The following is a 22,636-nucleotide window of genomic DNA, read 5'->3' on the forward strand; positions in this document are numbered from 1 at the left end:
AGAGAAATAGAGAGAGAGAGTGTGTGTGTGTGTGTGTGTGAGAGAGAGAGAGATCCTAAAATGTTTGTATTTGTCTCCTTGTCTAATACAGTGGAACAGATTACAGTCAGAGTGTTTTCATGGAGCTTAATTGTTTCTTGACTCAGTATTGACAAAATAGTACATCTATAATGACAGCCAGCCACCATTAAGTACCACAGAAAATTAAAATACAGACTGTCATCAAAATGTGGTTGGAGGGCATCCATACCACACGCTATAATTGACTAGAATCAGATTACATATCATTGATCAGTTGAACTGTATACACCATGGGGGTTTTTCTTTCCACCAGCAGTCTTTCAATATTTACATTTTTGACATTGAGAAAGAAAATAAATGTTCACATTGAAGCTGACAATTGGAATCCATTTAATTTAAAAAAATATCTTAACTGTTTCTCAGCATAACCATAATTACACAAACATGCTCAAGAACTATCACATGGAAACCAGTATCCAAAATGTGTTTTCCTTATGCTATCCCTTACAATATTTGAGAGGTGTGTAATCACATTCTAAACTTCTACCAACCCCCTCAAACTGACCAAAGGGGGTCACCTTGAATATACTTCAGCTTGTAACTGTCTATACAAATTGCAAGAATCTGTCCACTAAAAACTGAAATCTACTTCACTTCTCTCCTTTTTTTTTTTTTATTGCTGGCAAACTTAAAACTGCTCATGTGAACTAAATCGGGAGCAAAGAGCCAAAGCTAATTCATTTTTGTAAATAATTCAATTCCATCGAATCCCAAAGTTTGGATTTGATTCACATTCTCATAAAACTGCCGGCCATCCATTTCCCCCCCTTCCAAACCGGGTCCTAACTTAAACCAGTCCCTGGAACAGTGGTCCCATAAAACAGCTCTATACATGATTTAACAGAAGACACAGACTAATATCGTAACTGTAACAACCCACAGGAGTAAATATGTTATATCTTTGCAATTCATGTGTGTTGCCCTACAGGCTTTCAAGAATCTATATTTGACAGAGTTCCTTCTGGCATGTACTTTAAACAATTGTTTGCTCTACCTGAAAATTGAACAAAGCCACAACTGATATATTATTTTTTTACTTACTGACATGGGGTTATTTTGTCCATAAGGACTCAGGGGTTCTTTGCAGAAGAGTAGATTGTACAAACTGCTTGCCTCTGTATTTTCTTTAGAGACCATCTCAGGGTTTAGTGCACTACCCTTAACAGAGAATCTTCCCCAGTGTGTCAAAAATGACAATTATTCAGGGTCTGTGAATGTAACAGACCCTCGAAAATCTTTAATAGGCATATGAGATAGTCCCCTGGAATCAGCTACTTCTCTCATCTGAGAGTTAAGCCCTCAGCACTTGTATCACTCCAGATTCACCTACTTGCTTCCTTCTCATAAGAAAGGAAAGAAGCAGCAGCCAGGGATGCAGGGGGATTATGCACCTGTCTAAGGAAGCTGCTGCTGTTGACCCTTCAACAGGCTTCTATTTTAAACGTTCTCAGGTCTTTTACAGAAGGGTCTCCTTTTACCTAGGAGGAGATAGAGAAGCAACTGAGTTGGAAGCTTTAAGTATAAGGAAGGTCCAAAATACCTTTCACATTTCTTTCTTTTCCGGACTTCTTTCCAACCATCTCAGCTCTTTCAGAACTTTAGACTAAAAACTGGAAAGGATTGAGAGGTCACTAGTACAACTCTTTCATTTTAAAGGTGAGAAAACTGAGACCAAGAAAGATGAGGTGATCAATGTCACACAGCTAATAAGTGGCAGAGAAAGGATTTGGAACATAGGTTTTTCTGAATCTAAATATAATGAGTTTTCTCTTGAATCACTTGGCAGATTTCCTGGTATCCCCACTAATATATTTGGATGTGTCCATGCCTCTTCCTCCTTGTGTTCATCCTAAAATTCTTTTTTTCTATTTTTCCCTTGGGGATGCAGTGTTACCAATGGAAAGAACATGGTGGATCTAGAGTAAAAGCATCAGGAAAAAAAATCTGCCTCTCATACTATACACATATATTCAGACAATCTCTTTATTTCTATGAGTCTTAGTTCCCTCACCTATAAAATAAGAGTTGTTATACTAGATGCATTTTGAAATTTCTCCCTATCCCCCCACCCCAGCCCACCCTTGTCTTAAAACTATGATCTCTCTCTCCTTCTCTTTCCACTTTCCCTTTTGTTTTATGTTAGCATGTGACTCCCACCCTTCATATGTCTAGGATTCTAACTAAATAGGTTGAGGAGCACAAAAACTATTTCTATTCCACCAAAACTACTCTACTCACTATTCTTCATCAAGTTTCAAGTTCCACCTGCCACTTCTATTTCTTAGCATAGGGTTCCTCCATGCCCCCCCCCCCCATTTTTTCCCCATGGGATCCTAAGGTCAAATGTCACTCCTACAAATTTCATTTGAATTCATGTTCTTAATTCTTACCATCTTAAAATCACTTTGCATGTAACTTTTATTTACATTCTCCCAGTATAATGTGAAGTCTCTCTGATGTTAGGAATTCTGTCATTTTTATCTTTACCTTTTTTATCTTTTACCTTTTATCTTTATATTTTTATCTTTACCCTAAGTAAATGCCTTTGATATTAATGTCTGTTTAATTGAATTATTATTATTATTATTATTTTAATGCTTATAAGAATTTATTTTTATTATTTTATTATTTTGATGCCTATAAGTATTTATTATGTTTTTACTAGTTTTGAAAAAAGATACAGAATAATCGGGTCACTCAGTTTTTTTGAGACTATAGGAGGCTTGAGAATTGTAACTGTAACAGAGAGAATATAACTAGCCAGAAATGATGGACATTCATGACCTATCCATGAGACTGCTATCTAAAGAGATGTAACTGGCTTTAACCCCACTTGGGAGAAAGACTCTAATAACTCTCAGGAATTTTGACTCTATTCGATAGAATATACTGAACTAGAAGGGATAGACACTCAGAATTTTCTATGACTTAGATAGAATGATCTAAAAAACACTACCTCCTTAAAAAGGGGGGAAAGAGACTGGAGGAGGGAGGGGATTGAATGGGGTAAATCTCATTACACTAAGAGGTACAAAAACCTATGGTAAAAGAGGGGAAGAAGGGAACAGATGAGACTATAGGAGGAAAAGGAAAGACACTAAGGAAGGAAGCTCCCATTTTAGTTTGAAACAATTCAATTCAATTTTATGCTATGACAATGTGGATAGAGATATGAAAATGAGATAGTCCCTGCCCTCAAGGGAAATTATACTCTATAATGCAAGCAGTTAACAAGCAGATGGAATATGAAACTGAGGTCACTATAATAATTTGTGTAACATGTATTTATGGGTATAACACTGAAAAAAGAAAAGTTTATATGATGGAACAATTTTAGAGAAACCTAGGAAGACTTGTGTGAATTGATGCAGAGTGAAGTAAGTGAAACCAGGAAAATATTTTATGCCATAAACAACAGTGTAAAGTCAAACATATGATTGACAATGACCAACTGTTATTCCAAAGGATCCATGATGAAATACAATAATACAACTACTGACAGAGAAGTGATAGAATCAGATTTCAGACATGGTTTTGGATATGGCCAAAGTGTGGTTTTGTTTTGCTTGACATTTTCATTCGTGTGTGTGTGTGTGTGTGTATGTGTGTATAGGTGTGTGTGTTGTACATTACAAAGTTTTTGTGGGGTTTTTTTTCAGTACAGGGAGGAGGGAAGAAGAGAAAACAAGATTTTTGTCCAAAGAAAGGATAAATGATAATTAAAATTTTTTTAAAAAAATGTCTCAAAGTAGGGGAAATTAAACTATCTTGTGTCATGTACTACTTTGGAAAGTCTTGCAAGTCCTATGAACTACTTTTTAAGCTGATGTTTTTAAATGTATAATAAAAAATCCATACAATTACAAAGGAAAACTATTAGATTAAAATGCAGTTTTCAAAAAATTTCTTTTAAACACAAGTTCATGGACCCAAAGTTAAGAAATGAGTAAAAGGGTTTCCTTTTTCTGTTCTCATTTCAATTATTTTTATTAACAAGTCAAAGCACTGACATTCATACCCCCAAAGACATGAATAATCTATTAACCAACAAGTTGACTAAAGAATGTGTTATATGATTTTCCCTATGGTATTATTGTCTTCATAATTACCTTTTAGTGAATAAAAAATGAGTTTACAATCCCTGAATATGACCTAATTCTTGAAAAAGGGTGTTAGTCCAAAATTACTGGGACTCCTTTCTCCTTACTGATGATTGTTTACTTAGGAACCATGATTTTAGGAAGGATGCTGGCTAAGTTTCACATCATCCATGCTTGATATCCCTCTCTGTCGACTCCTCCTGTTTTTCCTCACCTTCATTACATGGATACTTCTCCCTTTGTGTCTATTTTTCATGGGTTATAATTCCATGAATTTTTGAGAACTGGGATTACCTTGCCTACTGTCATTTGTATCTTGAAAATTTACCAGGTGCCAGACAATTAAGTATTTAATAAATTCTCTCTCTCTCTCTCTCTCTCTCTCTCTCTCTCTCTCTCTCTCTCTCTCTCTCCCTCCCTCCCCCCTTACTTTCTTTCTCTTTTTCCACTTTTTTTGGTATTAGATAGTGGAAATACAAAGACAGAATTAAAATCAAATCTGTGCTGTAATATCTGCAAATTCCTTAGAGGAGATTGTATTTAAGGACTAGACTAATAAAGTGAGCTTTTTCAAAACTTCAGTTGAAAAAGTCATTCTTTAGAGAACTGTCCATTCAAGTACATGGATATTAATAAATATACTGGGTTCAGATTTGAGTAAGAAACATCCCATGGCGTCTGGGCATTTCATTCAGGAACTGAATATATCTTACGGAGGCAAATTTAGACTTCCTTGATCTATTTCAAATCTCTTCTTTTTTAGCTTTCAGTTTTTGGAAATCTTTGGTTGAATCTTTTGTTTTTAGAATTATGCTCACATTAGGCAAAAATGTCTGATTTCCCTATGTCATTGCAGCAAATTGTTCTGGTAGGTTGAGGAGCAAGAGAGGAAAATTTCAATCTAGTCTTTGTTTACATGAAGAAATTCAGCATTAGCTTTCCTTTTCTGAGTGGGTAGTGTCTATTTTTCAGATGGACATCTTCATTGACACAGACATTATTGAGTTACAAATTAAATGAAAACTCAAAATGGTTTCTTTGCTCTGCTGCCAATTGCTTTTTAAAGTTTCAAAAAGTGAAGAAAATAGTCTTTGGTAACATTTTTATCTTCATATTTTAGTGCATGCAGATACCTTTATAATGATATTAAAAGGTCAATAATACTAAGATTTTATTTTAAAATGATACTGAAGAGTTTTATTTGTTTTTTTAAGGTTTGTGCATTCATTTCTTTATATTTAAGTCAAGCTTAAAAGAAATTGAAGCAGGACAATATTGTGAATAAACATTACTCTACTTCTTGCCAACAAACTGCCTGTCAAACACCTAGACAAAGGAACTAGGATTAAATATGTAAACCTCCAACCCTCCCAAGAGATGAAAGGATAATCCGAGGTTTTGCCTTTGATATTTTCAGAGAAGAAAATTGTGTGTGTGTGTATGTATGCATGTGTTTTAACATTAGACTAAATGAATTCTTTTCCTAGAATAGGCAGAAGGCCTTACAATGTTGTTATCCCCAACCACTCTTTCAAATTCTTTGTGTGCATTTCATTTTATGGAAAATAGCAATCATTGCTGTGAAAGGGATTGAAGTTCATTTTAAATTTACATTTTATCCACCTGTGTATGTAATTTAAAAAAACTACTAATCAAAGAAATAACTTATGGGTGGCCTTACCTTGTTAGTTTGTTTAATTAGTATAAAAAGCCTTGAAAACAATTTCCAGTTGGCATCATTACTGCAATCAACTGTACCTTGGATAGTATTCTGATACAATACATGCAAATACATTTCTCTAACCCATATAATTAGTTGAAAAACAATTGATGTGGGAATCCAATGGCCAGTTTACATGAATGCAAAATGTGGCAGTGACATTGCATTGCATTCAGAAATGATTATTTTTGTAAATTGTAACTCTCTTGACAAAAAAAATTCTTTTCAGATAAAACATAGGCATCCTATTTAAAAATTTTTATCATTTTTTATCAATTGAACTTATAATAAGTTTATTTTAGGAATTGCGATTTGTCTTGCATTTATTGCTGAAAATACTCATGAGAGATATCAGTACTTTTAACCATCTGGAGATCCATTTGGTTTTCTCAACCCAAACTTGAATGGAACTTTTGGTCAGGAACAAAGGAGTCAGGGATGGTGACTTCAAGGCAGTAATTTGTCTTTCCTCACCACATGTTTGTTTCTTTGGACTAAAGATATTAAAGAAAGTGTGATTTTAATTATATTTCTCTAAGTTCCAGATGGATATATATTTGGGTCTCCAATTTTGTGATAGTAGCTGATAAAATATGCTTGAGAATATTAACCAAGGTAGCTTTTTTTTCTATGAAAGAAAACAATTTGAAACTTCATCTGTAAAGACAAAGTAGAGCTCATGGCACAGGTGGCTAGCTCTCTATGTCAATGAGATAAAGATAATGTGTTGGATTCCTTTATGAATCAGCTCCTATTTGCTTCATGAGTAGCGATCACACTCTCCTTTTTTATTTTTTTGCATTTTATTTCATTTTTTTGGTTTTTGCAAGAAAATGACATGACTTACCAAGGTCACAGAGCTAGGTAATTATTAAATGTTGGAGGTTGGATTTGAAATCAGGTTCTCCTTACTCCAGGGCTGGTGCTCTATACATTGTGCCATCTAGCTGCCCTGATCACACTCTTTCCTTTGTCAACTATCTTAGAAATGTGCCATTAGATACTGGAGTCAGAGATAGTTAATATAGCATGAGTCTGTTTAGCACAAATCCTCTTCCATTACAGTTTGGGAAATAAATCAAAATACATTTCAAATTTCTAATCTCATTTTCCCAAAGTTTATGGTTTACAAGTAAACTGGAAATTCTGCATTCATTTTCTCTTTCTTGGACTGTGCCACAACTAACTAATAGGCCACTTTTGGATATCATGAAGTATGGTGGTTGACTAATAAACTTAATTACCATTTAATTTATGGATAAAATCACAATAGCATCTCAGATAAAATCTTCATTGTGTGTTGAAATATAGATTCTTGCTTAAATGACAAGGCCACTTTTATTTTGACTCAGTTTCAATTCATTGTGTAGGATTATTAACACAATGTGATAATAATCCTTGAGAAGCAAAAGAGAACAATAAGGAGACTTCAAAATTCTGTACACCTCTCAGAAACACCTAATCTCTTTGGTTCCATCTCTACATTATCAAATAATATTGTTTGAGTGCTCTCATGCATAGGAGAATATCTTCCATTCTACTCAAATTTTCCTCCTCAATTCTCTTTTTGTTCATTACTCATTACCCTTCTACTGCTTTTATCTTGATTTGAAATGTGAGCCCCAGCCCTTCCTTTCTTTTATTTTCAGGTATTTCTTTTACACAAATCTTATTCATCCATAACTTTTCTGATTTGCCCTGGATCAGTATAGCATTTGTTCTCAGGTTTTATTTTTCACACAATAAGATTTAAAGTCCTTGAGGGTGGAATTATAGTTATCAGATACTTTGTATTTATCTTATGAATGAAGCACATTGCTCAAACATTGTGTAATAAAAATATCAAAGAATAATGAAAAAGAATTCACAGGCTCCAAATGAAAAATTAATTTAAAGCAACCTTTCTGAATTGCCATATATTAACTGCCCAATATTAAAGAGTAATAATACTAAAAACCTTTAATCTTTCGTAAACCAGGAGTGATAGGAAAATCATATTGGAGGAATCCTAAATCATAAAATATCATGAAATCTTTTCTGTCTATCTTACCTCATCAAGACATCTTTCATACTGTTCCCTCTGATTTTCATTTTCCAAAGCTAGTGCTGAATTCTCTGCCTGCAGTAAGATACAAAAATAATAAAAATGAATCAATGAAATGTTGTGTTATATGACAACTTATTCAGTACATTTACCAAATGTATCTCCTCAGGATCCAAAATAATCTTTTAAAAATACACACAACATATTTGATATAAATTCTGTTATATATAACTCTGGAATGACTTCAGTCTTATCAAATTGTTCACAAAAATACATTACAATTTAGAAAAACAAACAAATTGGTATTCTGAACAGGTACAAAATCAATTCATGAATCGTGGTGAGAGCTGTTTTTCATAAAATATCACAGCTCATATTTAATTTCACTAACACATGAAAATGAGAAATGTCCTAGCCCACTTCATTAAGGACTGCCAGAGTTCACTACTTGGAACTTAAATCAGAGAAAGGAATGTCAAGTAATTAAATGCATCAAAACATACTTGAAAAATTCACACAGACAATATTAATATGAACTTGAAAAGTAAAGGACACTTTTTGGACCCAAAATATTTCAAAGGAAAAACAGGATTTAATCTATGCTTAAATATATTCATTCTTCCTACCCTCTTTTAATGCTTTCTTTCATTTCCCTCAAAACTCATGCAGGGGTGAGAATAGTTATTGATTAATGTCCATTTCTTTGAAAAGCAATAACAAACCTGTATTAAAGGATGATGATAGAAAAATATATTGGAAGACATGGTTCAATAATAAAGAAACATGAGAAGTCAAAGGTTTACATACTATTCAGGAATCTTACACCCCTTTCTCATAATTGCTTTACTCATGGAGAGAGTCAGAAGAAATTCTGAGCACTGAATAACACCACCAGAAATTAAATTTATAATATTCCAACATACAGGGAATGACTGGATACTAAATGTAGTAATCATTTTCTAATCATAGTCCATGTACAGTAAAACCACTGACTTGTTAAAAAAAATCAATGGCAAATTAGAAGGAATATATTTGAGACAAGTCCAACCTGGCCCATTATTTAAATTGTTGTTTAACAAATAGGAAATAGGTCAGTGTACACATACTGGTACAGACTGTAACAATTGTTGAAATAAGGATGATTTCTGTATATTAACTATTGAAATAAAAAGACAACTGTCTCATCCAACAAATACCTAACCCCTAATCAGTTGGAGAGAGTTTTGAGTCAAAAGCAGTACAGATTAAAAATGTAACGTCATTTGTAAAATCTTATGGAGGTGATTGGTAGAATTATATTATAGAAAAGTCAGAAGCAGTAGAGGAAAAGAAACATAAAAATACTGTAATGTGATCCAATGAAGTCAATACCAATACCAATATCAACATCAAAAAGTAAAAATGGGACAGATCTGTTAAGATCTTTATGATAAACTCTTTATAAATAACTACAAAGATTCATTTGATGTTTTCTACCAAGTATTTGATTCATTATAGCAAAATGCCATCCTAAAATGCCCTCATTAAGATGTCTATAAATTTACACATCAAAATCATAGAGAATTTGTTGAAGATTTAAAAAGTGACATCTTTTCTAAGAAATCTTCTGGTTATTAATATTAAGTGAGGCACAAAACAGGGAGACACAAGGTCATCCAAGGAATTAGTCCTAACCAGGGACACGATACAAGGCAGAGTACAAATTTAAGTAGGATTACCTATTCAAAGGTTCCAGATATTCCTGTTTATAGGCAGTGTGTTAACTGAATCAAAATTTTAAATATTTCATATATGATCTATTATTACCCAAAAGATTTTGGAGTAAATATCCACAAGAAAAAAGGGGATAAAGAAATTTTATCATCCAGACCGTGATGCATAATCTGGAGAAGGAAATAGCAAATCACTCTAGTATCTTTTACAAGAAAATCCAATGGACAGCACTGGCATACTATGTTTATTGGTCATGAAGAGTTGGATGTGACTGAAAAACAACATGAAATATACAAACATAGTGAATGAACCATATACTGAATCCAGAATTGAGTATAAGGATGAGAGAAGGATGGATTTCATTTCAGAAGTTGTCTTATGCCTTTAAAGAAGTCAAGTCTCTTTCATAAACTAAAGGTTCTTTTCTCTTAAACACCAAAATTTTATGATAGTTTTGAGGCATGAAACATGTAGTCCCATATTCTCAGAAGATTTAAAGATGTAGTTCACTTAAAGGGCAAAGGAAATGCTCATAGTATACTGAAACATACTGCCAAGAAAAAGACTAAAGGAGAAGGAGCATAAAAAGATATCAGAAGGATAGTTTTATCATGTAGGTGCAGTTGAAGGATCCTGTGTTATCCACTGGTATCAGCAAAATATCAATGAACTGAGAGAAGGTGACCTATCCTCCAGAAAACTGTAGAAGATTTATAGGAACATGTACAAATGAGTCATACAATGTTTTGAAGCATGAATGGTTTATGTTCAGTACTACTGGTGGACATGCCCATAGAGGATCACAGATTTGGTACTTGAAGATACCTTACAGGCTACCTATTCCAAATCACTTATTATGCAAGTAAGAAAAAGGAATTTAAATGGCTTGCCGAAAGTCACATAAGTATTAAGCCTCTAATGTGATATTTGGACACAGATTCTCTTACTCCAGAATCAGTTGTTTTTCCACTGTATCACATTTCCTCCCTATGAAATTATAGAAACATCAAAATACAACGCATATTAAGATAGTGCAGTATGTACCTACAACTCAAATTTCATGAAATCAATGTTCATTTTTCTGTTATTTGTTTTTTCTTTGGGAAATTTTGTATTTGTGATGCTAGTTTGTTTTAGTAAATATGATGTACAAGCACAATGGAAAGAGATAAAGAAAATATAATGGGTAAAGTAAGTTCAAATTGGTTTCTTTTTAAATGCCTGGAGAAAAAAACATTTAAGGAAATTAAATTTGGACACAGGAATTTATATGGGATGCTTGGATCTGGCTTCTCTTGACAATATCACATAGCAAAAACACCACAATCGATCTGTTTAGATAATTACCACTATTACAGTTTGCGTAGCTCACCTCACTTTTACTGCTCTGTCAATCCATAAAATCTTTGGAAATAAACTACCTATGGTGTACAGGTAAAGATATAATGATCACATTTATGGCTAACATATTTTGTTTCAAAGGCCAATTTAAGTGATAAAATCCACCATGTCCAAAGGGACGATGATATTAACAATTATCTTAGTCACATTAATGTAATTTTCAATCCATGAGTTTATTTTACCTATTTGCATTTATTAAGAATTCAAAATTAACCAGCAGCTAAGATGGGGCAACAGAAAGGTGAAAAAAGAGAGTCCTTTAATTAAATAGGATTTGAAAATCTACAAGCACTTCAAAAATAGCTGGGAATATTAGGCTAAAAAAAGATAGAAAACCTGAGAATATGGGTATCACTGGTAAATACTAAAAGCTAGTCTTAGAACATTCTACTTTTAAATTAGCATTTTATGAAATCAATAAATCCTCAAGGATATAATTATAGTTTCTAAATCAAGGTATACTATACTGGTGATGCTTTATACTCAACTTTTTATTATCTAAGTGCTTTTTTTCATAAATGGGATTTCCAGGACTAATAAGGTATTGCATGACTTATCTAGAAAAACCTTTCTGAGTTTGTTTCTGGCTAACTGCAATGAAATCCTTAAATGAACTTAGATAATCAGAAATCCACATCATATGAGCCTATACTAATTTGTACTGTCTGAAATGAAGGAATGTATAAAAAGATGCTTTTTTAAAGGATTAAAAAACCCTAAGTTTTATAAGAGACTCAAGTAATGCTCTGCTAAAGCAAATTCTTCAGTATAGTACGAAAGGGATCTTGTGTCCTTGAACCCATCAGTATTTGAGATAGTCCAGCACCCTGAACTTAAGAGCTTTGTTCATAATATTGCTTCTATCAGAACATCCAACAAGGATATTAGGAAGCATTTCTTATGGAGACAGTGTTTGGGAAACTATTCCTGAAGGTGCTACATCTAGAGATACATCTAGTAAAGATCCTAAAAAGAAAGTTTGTCACCCAAATCTTTGAGACTATCAATCGAACATGACTTTATCAGTTGAAATGATATTAAAATGAATTATTTAGCATTTGCTTTATTGTTGATCCTAAGAACCATGTGACCTTTCCATTTGACTTGTGCCTGAAATCTTTCATATATAATGTCTTCCTTTTTAGTATATGAGCTCATTGAGAGGAGGGGTTTTCTTACTTTTCTATTTGTATCTCCAATGCTGACAAAAGTCTTTTAATATATTTTAAAAGTTTAAAAAATGCCTTTTCCTCATTTGAGCTGTGGTTTATCTAGATAGAAAGTATATGAGCAGTCCCCAGAACAGACAATATTATTAACCAAGGATCAGCCCAGATAAATTTGGACATGGGATAATGAATTATTTTGACCACAACTCAGGGAGACTGGCCACTAAGGAATGGGGGGTTTTAGTCAAAGATAATAAGACAAATATCCATACTGATGAAATCACAAACTCTTGAAAAATAGAAATAAATAACATTTATGATAGATAAGATAGTTATCATTTGCATCAAAAGCTCTAGTCTAAAATACCAGCCTTAGTTTATATGGAAATCATGTTATTTATAAACAGTTGCTTTTAAATTACCTGAAAATTCTTCTCTTGGGAATCAAACAATTACCTTAATAATATTGGTTATACATTTAATTTTCTTGGTTAAAAACTTTTCTCATAGTTATTCATTCTTTAATTTAACAAAAATTTACTGAGCACCCACTCTTGTGTTAAGGAAAGCTATTTTACTGGTAAAGTTTTTCTGCTTAAAATTCTTCAGTAGTTTCCTATTGCTTATCACATTAAGCCTACCCTGCTTGATTTCTTAAGCCCACCATAAACCAGTTCTAATTTGATGGCTCATCTTTATTTCCAAGATATTTCCCATATTTGAGTTGAGTTGCTCTCACTAGCCCAGAACATATTACTGTCAGACCTGTCTCCATGATGTTTCTCTTCTAATCAAGAAGATTATTCTTCTTATTTAAATGTCAAAAATCCTGTTCAAATTCTATTTAATCTATGAAGCCTTCCTCATCTATGTCATACATCATTGATCTTTTCCCTATAAACTCCCTAGCATTTCTATTCAGGTTTATGTACTTTAAATATTAATTACTCCAAATTATATACTAATAATTTCACATGGGTTAGTCTTGTCTCAATAAAATACCTTTTAAGTCCTTTAAAAGCAGACATATTGTCACATATGTTCTTTATGGACTCCAGTACAGTGTCTCACACATATAAGGTGCTTAAATGTTTATTAGCTACAATAAATGATAATAAACACTGAATATTAATCAATTATTTGAATTTTCTAAAATTTGGAATAAGTGAAATTTCATAGTTTTTTTGTACATGGGGTAAAGATTATATTTCTTTATGATGTTTGATATATATATGAGAAAAAAGAGACAAAATATTAATATCTCTCAGGCATGTACCAAATTAACCAGTACTCTGAGTTTACTCCTCTCTTTGTTTAAGTGATAAAAATCATCCCGTGATCCTTTGGTTGGGCCACTAGGGAAAAAGAATTCTTTGATTATCATTATTATCATTGTCACTGCTATTATTATTATTTTAAGGAACACTAATAATGATGATAACAATTCTAGTTCATGTTCTAAAGAGTGTAGGCTCTGGGGCACACTCCTAATGAGGGAAAATAATGGTAATGATTGTTCTTATTCTTTTTGCAGATGCTCTAGGGAGACAATAATTATTTATTATTATTATTATTGTTTTCTTTCAGTAGAGAAAATATGTTCCAGAGCTTCCTTTAGAAAATAAACCAGAACCTTATGTTCATACTACTTATGGTCAATAGCAAGGAATTTCTGTTACATACATCATTTTTTTTCTGAATAGGGAACTAGGAAATAGCACAGAGATATTACAGTTTACAACGATGGTTAGGAAAATATCTCTGTTTTGGAAATTATTTTGTTTTCTTATGATGTTAATGATAATTCAGCTTGGGTGAGGTACTGAAATATTTTCCCCCCTTCATTAGGCATTATTTTTTCAAAATAAATGTAGTTTTCTTTTATTTCCTTTTTTCAAGGAGGAAGCAAAATAAAGACTAAGTAATTTTTTAATTCCTCTTCTCTGTGGATAAGGTAAGTCAAATAAACTGTAAACTCTCAAAATGCCTCCCTGGTACTCCAGGGCAAAGAATGGTAGATCTTGGCTGAGACATAAATGAGAAGTTGCATATTTTTCATAAGCTGTTCAAAGCAAATCATTCATTTAGACCAGAAACAAGAATAGATGCTATATTATTATGAATGTTAATGCTACTGAAGGCTAGTTGTTTTGAAAATAAATAGACAGAAAAAAGCAGCAAGTAAACAATCACAATGGAAAAATGAAAAAGTAGTAAAGGGTAGAGAGATATATGTTTCACAATATGTGAAAATCATAACTATTTGGAAGACTGCTGTAGAAAGAGAAAAAGCAAATTGATGATGGCCTTACAGATGAGGAAACATTTATTTTATGTCACCACATATTAAAATATTTTCTTCCTCTCAAATCTTTCTAGAATGTTTCTCCTTTGTCTGTATCATGCTCTACCTTCCACATAACATTTATTTGTAAATATGTCAATCAACTACCAATTATTAAACACTGTGCCATACACAGCATAACCCACAGTTGATTGTAACTTTTTGAAAATGAGAGATATATTGATTTTAATTCTTGTCTCCCACACTGTATATTTTATATATATATATATAGTGGGAATGATGATTATTTCTTGAATTCAGAGATGTCAGAAACAATAATACAAAGACTCTCTCAAGGTCTCTCTGAAGGTCTTTGGAAATGATTGTGAGGTATGAGAGACACTGGTACAGGACTTCCCAGCATGATGTGCCCATCATGTCAAAGAAGGCATTGTGCTCTATGAGCAAAATTGAATTGCTGTAGCTACAAAGAAATGCGAGAAGCACAAATTTAGAGATATCTGTACTCCAAAAGTTTATGTGAACTTTGTCTGACCTGTGATAAACTCTTCCAAAGTTTTGGTCTGATCAGACATAGACTGACATACAACATATTGATTTATTTTGGTCCATTTAGCATGAAGGGCAATAACCAACCAATTTCTTGAATTACATTTTCTATGACTACTTTCTTCGATTTGAATTGCTAGACAATAAATACTTTAATAAAATACCTATGTCTAACTCTTTGTGACCTTATTTGGGGTTTTCTTAGCAATGTTGCTGGTGTAGTTTGCCATTTCCTTCTCTAGCATATTTCACAGATAAGAAAACTGAGGTAAACTAGGCTAAATGACTTACTCAAGGTCACACAGCTAGTTAGTGAATGAGGTTAGATTTGTGCTCAGGAATATGAGTGTTCTTGACTAGTTCTGATATTCAAACCATTTTGCCAAGTGAATATTTTAATAATGTACCTGAAGATTATAATGATACAGGTGGTTCAGATAGTCTGCCAAGGGGCTTGTGATTTCAGCTAAAAAATAATTTGGATTCAAGATTACAAAAATATCCCCAATTATCTTGCCATTCATCTAATTTTGGACACTGTCTGAAAACATCATCATAAAAAATTCACTGGAGACTTGGCCAGGTGCCTCATGACTCATGGTCATTTGGACACATAAATTTCAATCTAATAGAGTAATATAATTTATAAGTACAAAAAACACCCAGAAAGGAGTCAGATACTGAGTCTCTTTTTACAGGATCATTATCAGTTACAATTTATGAAGTTCCCAGAAGGCATTGCAGCTTAGTACCGGATTATTTGTCTAATTGTGTTCAAATAATCTGGTACTAGCTGCAAACATAGATTGGACAAAGAAAAGGATTCTAAGATGACTACTGAAGAATGATGAGCTCCACACCAAGTAAAAAAGTAATATTTTTGTGCAATGGCTACCTATATTTCTTATCATAGAATAACTTAGAGGAAAAGGATCTAAACTCTTGTTATTTATGACAGCAGTTAATAATAATTCATAATAATAATTTTAGCTTTGTCAAAGCATTTTTATAAATATTTTTCTCATGTAATCCTCAAAACAACTCTAGGTAAGAGGTGCTATTTTTTTTTATGAATTTTTGCAAGGCAATGGGGTTAAGTGGCTTGCCCAAGGCCACACAGTTAGGTAATTATTAAGTGTATGAGGTCGGATTTGAACTCAGGTCCTCTTGACTCCAGGCCAGTACTCTATCTACCATGCCACCCAGCCACCCCTATTTTGTGTGCTATTTTGTTCTCACATCACGGATGAAGAAATTGAAGCAAAGGCTGCATGACTTGGCCAGGCTCACAAAGCCATTCATTGTCTGCAGCAGAATTTGAAATCAGGTTTTCCTGTATTCAGGTCTAATTCTCTATCCACTGCAACACCATAGACATGATAATGCGCAAACGTACATTATAATTCTATCCTCATGATCTGTATAGCAGAAAGGCTTTGTAGGTAAAAGCCCTAGGACAAGGTATTAGATAGGCTAGACAATGTAGAGGTCTTAAAAAAATCCCTTCCTTCTTCGTTAAACTTCAATTGTCACCTACTACCCCAAAATAAAATTCTTTGACATATAAGGGCTTTCAAAACTTAGATCCAGCGGATTTTTGTCAAGTAGCTTTATATTGCTTCTTCTCAAGAATTCTGCATTCCAGCCTAACTGGTCTACTTGCTTTATCCCATATGAAATATTCCGCTTTCTGCCTAAGCTACCCCTCTTTGTGTAAAGTTCTTTCTGACCCTCTATTCCTCATGGAATCTTTCACTCTCTTCAAGTCTTATATCAAATGTCATATAATTAATTACATTAAACTTTTCTAGATATAAACAGTATAAGAAAATAACAAAAAGATCATTTATATAGTTCCTTAAGATTTACCAAAAAACCACATATTATATTGCTTGGTACTTACAACAACCCTGTGAGGTAAGTGCTATCATTATCCTTAATTTATAGATGACGAAATTGAGACAGATAGTTGCAAAGTGGCATCGATGACCATACAGCTAGTTAAATATCTATCCCTCTGCCACAGTTGTTATTTTTCCTTTTTCTTCAAATTGCCTTATATTTATTTTGGAGATTTTATGTCTATATTATCCCTATCTCTAGGTGTGTATGTCACCAGATTATATATAATATATATGTATATATACATATATATATATTCACCCTTATCCGTGTACATGTTGTTTTTTGTCTATGAATTCCTACCATCTAACACAGTACCTGGCACATAGAAGATGTTTGGTAAATTCTTGTTAATTTGAATGGAATTAAAATGAATAGTTTTATAATAAATCACATCCCAATATAAATAATGCTATACCAAAATTCCTCTGTATGTAGTTGTCTATAATATACATTAAGAGGCTGATATCTATGCTTTCCTATATAATTACTACTTGAATAGCTTGTAATGGATTGTTTCTGCATGAGCCTCCTGCATTTAACAGCAAGTGAGGTTTAAAAGGTAGAAGTTAGGAGCAGCTAGGTGGTGCAGTGAATAAAGCACTGGCCCTGGAGTCAGGAGTACCTGAGTTCAAATGCGGCCTCAGACACTTAATAAATTACCTAGCTGTGTGGCTTTGGGCAAGCTACTTAACCCCAATGCCTTGCAAAAACCTAAAACAAACAAATAAATAAATAAAAGGTAGAAGTTATAAGCCTCTAGGCCATGGGTGTCCACCTTTTAGCTCTTCTGGGGCAATAAAAACTTGTCAAGGACCACATATAAAATTTAATATTTAATTGTGATTATTTCAAATTAAATTAAATTACTATTAAATAATACATTTAATGATATCCAATAAATTAATTTATGACATTAAATTATATATATAACCCTTGAAAAGTTTTTGTTGAGTTATATGACCTAGAAGATCTCAAAAGTTGCACACCCATTCTCTAGATGAAGAAATCCTTTATCCAAAACATTATTGTTGAAACTACGAACTGTATTGAAAGAGCTGTAAATACTGACCATATCAGAAGAGGAAATCTAAGACCCTTCTATATTTAAAAATCAAGTGCTCAGGGAATATCCTGGGTGATTAAGATGGTGGAGAATATTATAGACTAATGAATAGGGTTACATAATCAAAGGACAGGATAGATTACCACAAATGGATGATAATAAGACTATGACTATCCATGGTGTAATCACCGTAATCACCCTTACAGAGAGAGGAAGTAGGTTTCCACAGAAAAATTATCATTTGGAAAAGGGGTTGTGCTACAAATTTGATATATGTGGCAGATTTCACTAGGGAAAAAAAAAAAACATGGTTCACATCAATAAAATTCAGAATGCCAATTTTTTGGAAGTAGATCATAAGTGATCCTGAAAAGTCCATGATATGGGCACCAGGAAAGCAGAATGATGGGAAATATCTTGGCATTCTAGACTACTCATGGAAAAGAAATTCTCACTATTCTCTAAAGATTCATGAGATTTCAGGTAATTGTGATTTATCTATTGAAAATATTTAGACAGAGGATTTATGAAGGAATAAGTATGTGCCAGGTTCTGCTAAGCTCTGCAGATACCAAAATAAGAAAACAGGACACTAACTACTCTCAAGGAGCTTATAATCTAATAGGGAAATAATGAATATAAAGTAAGATGGAAAGCAGGGCAAGTTGTGGGCAAGGATGGACATTACCCACTATGAGACAAGAGTAATGAGAGCAAGATTAATGCTGAGGAGACAGGCAGGCCCAGTGACTCATCACTCAGGAGACCAAGATCTAGCGTAGAGACATCTTGATTTAAACAAGGATACATTATTGATTTTTTAAAAAATTATTTATCCTTTCTTTTTAATATTTTTTAAAAAATTGAGTTCCCAATTCTCTCCCTCCCTGTTGCTCTTCCCTACTCACTGAGAAAGCACACAATATATCAATTATACATGTGAATTCATACAAAACTTTTCCATATTAGACATTAGACATGTAAAGCCCAAAATCAAGAAAAATAAAGAAATGAAAAAATATACTTCACTTTGCATTAAGATTAAGAACCAGACTCTAACCTTAAGAGTTTACAGTCTAATTAGAGAAACATGTATATAAAATAATTAGAGAACAATGGTACAAAATTGTGCCATATGCTGCCTTACATATCATAGTTACACTGCACTGTTGAATGATTAATTACTGATTGTAAATATACATCTTCCAGTTCTCCAGTTGCATTATATATATATGCTATTGTGATTACATACATAAACAGATAAATATACATATACATATAAAAATGTATGTATGCATTAAATATATCCAGTATCATTTTGAGGAGCATGTCTCAACTATTTTCTGCCCCCCCCCAATTTTTTTTTTTGCTAGGTAATGGGGTTAAGTGGCTTGCCCAAGGCCACACAGCTGGGTAATTATTAAATGTCTGAGGCCATATTTGAACTCAGGTGCTCCTGACTCCAGAGCCGGTGCTCTATCCACTGCACCTAGCTGCCCCCGCAAAATAATTTTGACTGGATAATTGGAGAAATTCCTAGGTAGATGGGGGAAATCATGACACTACAATCTGCCATTGGTCATCTGACATTGCTAGCTTTCACCCCAGCAAACATTTGTCCATCCATATATCAATCTATCCAATTATATTTTGTTTCTAATTTCCTTTGAAACTTATATCCTAAATTATGAATAGTGTTCCTCAAGTTATCAGTGTAGAAACTGTTTTGTTATATTCTCAATCTGGGTTTTTAAACAGATGCCTATAAGCCCTAAATGAAATATAAAAATTATTTGGCCTCAGCAGTTTGGATGTAAAATTGTTTAAATGACTACCAACGCCCCCCCCCTTTCTTTCTTCTTCACAACTTTGGCTGTCTTCACTTGGGATGATTCCTAAACATCCATAGGTATATAAATGTTGCTACCCATCTGCTACTGCATTTACATAAGAGTGACTACTGAGAGTCTTGATATGTCAAATAAAGATTCGACTGGAATGATGAGAGGAAAAAAATCTATTGATTTCATAATTTTGCACACGTAAAAACTACTTATTCATTGGAGAGAATTATTTTTAAATGTATATGACATATTTTACATTAATTCATTCAGATGAAATTATATTTGTTTGTTCCTCATGTAAATATTTAAAATTACAAGGTTTTTGTGCTCATAGTCACATTATTTTTACCTGAGAATTATAAAGGACACATAAAGTTCTATTGTTGTTTGTCCTTAATTTTTAAAGAGGACCAAAGACATCACAGGATGATATTTTGACTTGCAAATGAATTGGATTTAAGTGAGGCAGAGTTGCACAAAGTTGTCAGCTTCATTCTTTCTTCCAGAGTCATCAAAGTCCTGTGGCAAGACAGTCAAGGTGACTGGCAATGGTCTGAATTACAGTGGATGACCTTGGTCAGTTTGATGTCTAGGTGCTCCACAGTACCTGTTTCAACTGCTTTCAATGCCCATGGAAGCAAATTGTTCCCAACCACCCATTCTGCCAGGGGAAGTCTTCACATGCTTAGGGTCGATATCTCCCTAAATCACTGATGCATTTGAGGTCTATTTGGTAACCTTCAACAAGGTCTAGCACATCACCACCAGAGTGGCCATTAAGCATCCTACAGCTTCTTAGAATCACAGGTGAGAATTGGGTGACAAGGTAGATCAACAGCTTTGAAAAGAGCTCAGAAAATTCTCATATTAGTCTTCCCTGAATACTATATGAAACATAACTTCACATGAAGGTACAGCGCTCGGTAAAATCTCCTAAAATAAGTTTTGTGTATTTATGTGATCTGTTGTTTAGAATGATTAAAACTGTGATTTACCCACAGCAGTCTAAATAACCAGTCCATAAAATATGCAGGTTTATATTTATTTGTGATTGCTGTGAAAGTCCAAAAAAGTCCAGAGCTAATGGTCTTCTCTAAGGAATAAAAGATTCACTTGTAGCAGGTTCACTTTGATCTCTAGATACTTGCGATAATCTTCTTATCAAACATCCTCCAAAGTTCTGCCATTTTCTGGAAACTTCCATGCCCTATGCTTGTATCTCTGTTTAATTTCCTCATCTGTCTATCACCTGTGCAGGACATCAGAGATGGGGAATTAACCAGATGAGCCTGAGGGAACATATTATCTCCATTACACCTATGACCTTCAATGTCTACATGAACTGCCAATGTATGAAAACAATTACAACTGAGCATCCTAAAAACCAAAAAAAAATAGGAGGAGTTATAGAGAGCTTGGAGAAGCAAGTGTCTCTAAGGACCAGCCAATCCCCTCTCTCCTTGTATACATCTTGATAATCACAATGAAAATTGACAGCTGTTCACTCTGATGTAATTTTTACCCTAACCCTTTTTTTTTTCTTTGCTTCTGAACTCTTGTGCTCTTACTTTTGGGTGCTTTGTTTAGAACATTAAGCCTTCTCCTTATGAGTTAAATCTGTAAAAAGAAAAACAATTCTTGCTGTATACATTATAGTCTGACTCTTTTATTAAATTCCATTTGAACGTCATAAGTAACAAGAAATAGATTGGAAACGCTCAGTCTACAAGTTTGGCTTTTTTGTTTTAGGGAAAATAGTGTTATTATGGGATCTAAGTCTTTAGGTGCTACAAACATGCAACTTAGGAAGACCTGTTAGCTCTTTCATTTCTTCATACTAGTAATCTCTATTCTTCATAAGGAGGAAAAATATCTTGTGAATCCCAATCAGGGGGAATGTTTTTGCCCATGATTTTGTTTCCCATACTAGAAGCAGATTTGTTTTTATAAATGTTGGAAGTCCAAAGATTGCAGCTGTTTTCTGTTTCCTGGGTTTGATTTCTCAAAATACATTCCAAAGAAATGGGCATCTTTTCTTTTTTCTCAAAGATCAATAAGTTTTGAAATTACAAAGTTGACAAATGTCATTTACAATTTCTTCTCAGTTTCCTAGCTGCAATGGAAGCTATTTATCCTGTTCATCCCTCAATAGAATTTGAAGATAATTCTCCGATTTTAAAGTCCTTCATAGCAGCAGCCACCTAGATTTAAAAATATATATTCTCTCTGCCCTTTGTGCAGGCTGCACAAACTCCAATTCCTTTAATTTACCTTTCTTCCTATATTACATTTCCCAATCCTTTTTTTATCATTTTCAGAGTTGCCTTGGGGGCGTGTCTATTAAAACTCTAGACTATGAAGTCCTAAAAAATGGACAAAGTTCTCTACTAAGAGATTGACCAATGAAGAATGAAAGTAAGAATGATTTTAGTGTAAACTCTGTGGGAAATGTGTACATTGTCTGACTGCTTTGAAACTCTACTAAAATAAATACAGTGCTATAAATTTCGGGATATAGTGCTGGAAGTGAACTTAATTGTAAGCAATTAGTAAGCACCAAAAAAATGAAATGTAGAATTACAGATTAAAAAACAATGTAAAACTTAAGAGGCCATTAACTCCAATTCCTTCATTTTAGGAAAATAAACCCTAAGGAGGTAGAATTGCCCAAGGTTGCATTTCTTTCATAAAGAAGAAAATAGATAACCTAGGAGGTAAAGTAACTTGAACAAGGTCACATAC

At 33.3% G+C, this 22,636-nt stretch overlaps 1 protein-coding gene across 14 annotated transcripts in view; it reads right to left on the bottom strand.

Annotated features, from left to right (window-relative positions):
* NCKAP5 (NCK associated protein 5) overlaps positions 1–22,636 on the bottom strand; it is a 1,109,295-nt gene that overhangs the window by 212,476 nt on the left and 874,183 nt on the right. For all 14 annotated transcript variants that reach the window (XM_074215040.1, XM_074215032.1, XM_074215034.1 and 11 more), the window contains one exon: positions 7,952–8,020. In XM_074215040.1, the coding sequence (XP_074071141.1) occupies positions 7,952–8,020 (69 nt within the window). The remainder of the gene's footprint in view (positions 1–7,951; positions 8,021–22,636) is intronic.

This window comes from Macrotis lagotis, chromosome 1 (genome assembly GCF_037893015.1).
Source record: "Macrotis lagotis isolate mMagLag1 chromosome 1, bilby.v1.9.chrom.fasta, whole genome shotgun sequence".
Taxonomy (NCBI): domain Eukaryota; kingdom Metazoa; phylum Chordata; class Mammalia; order Peramelemorphia; family Peramelidae; genus Macrotis; species Macrotis lagotis.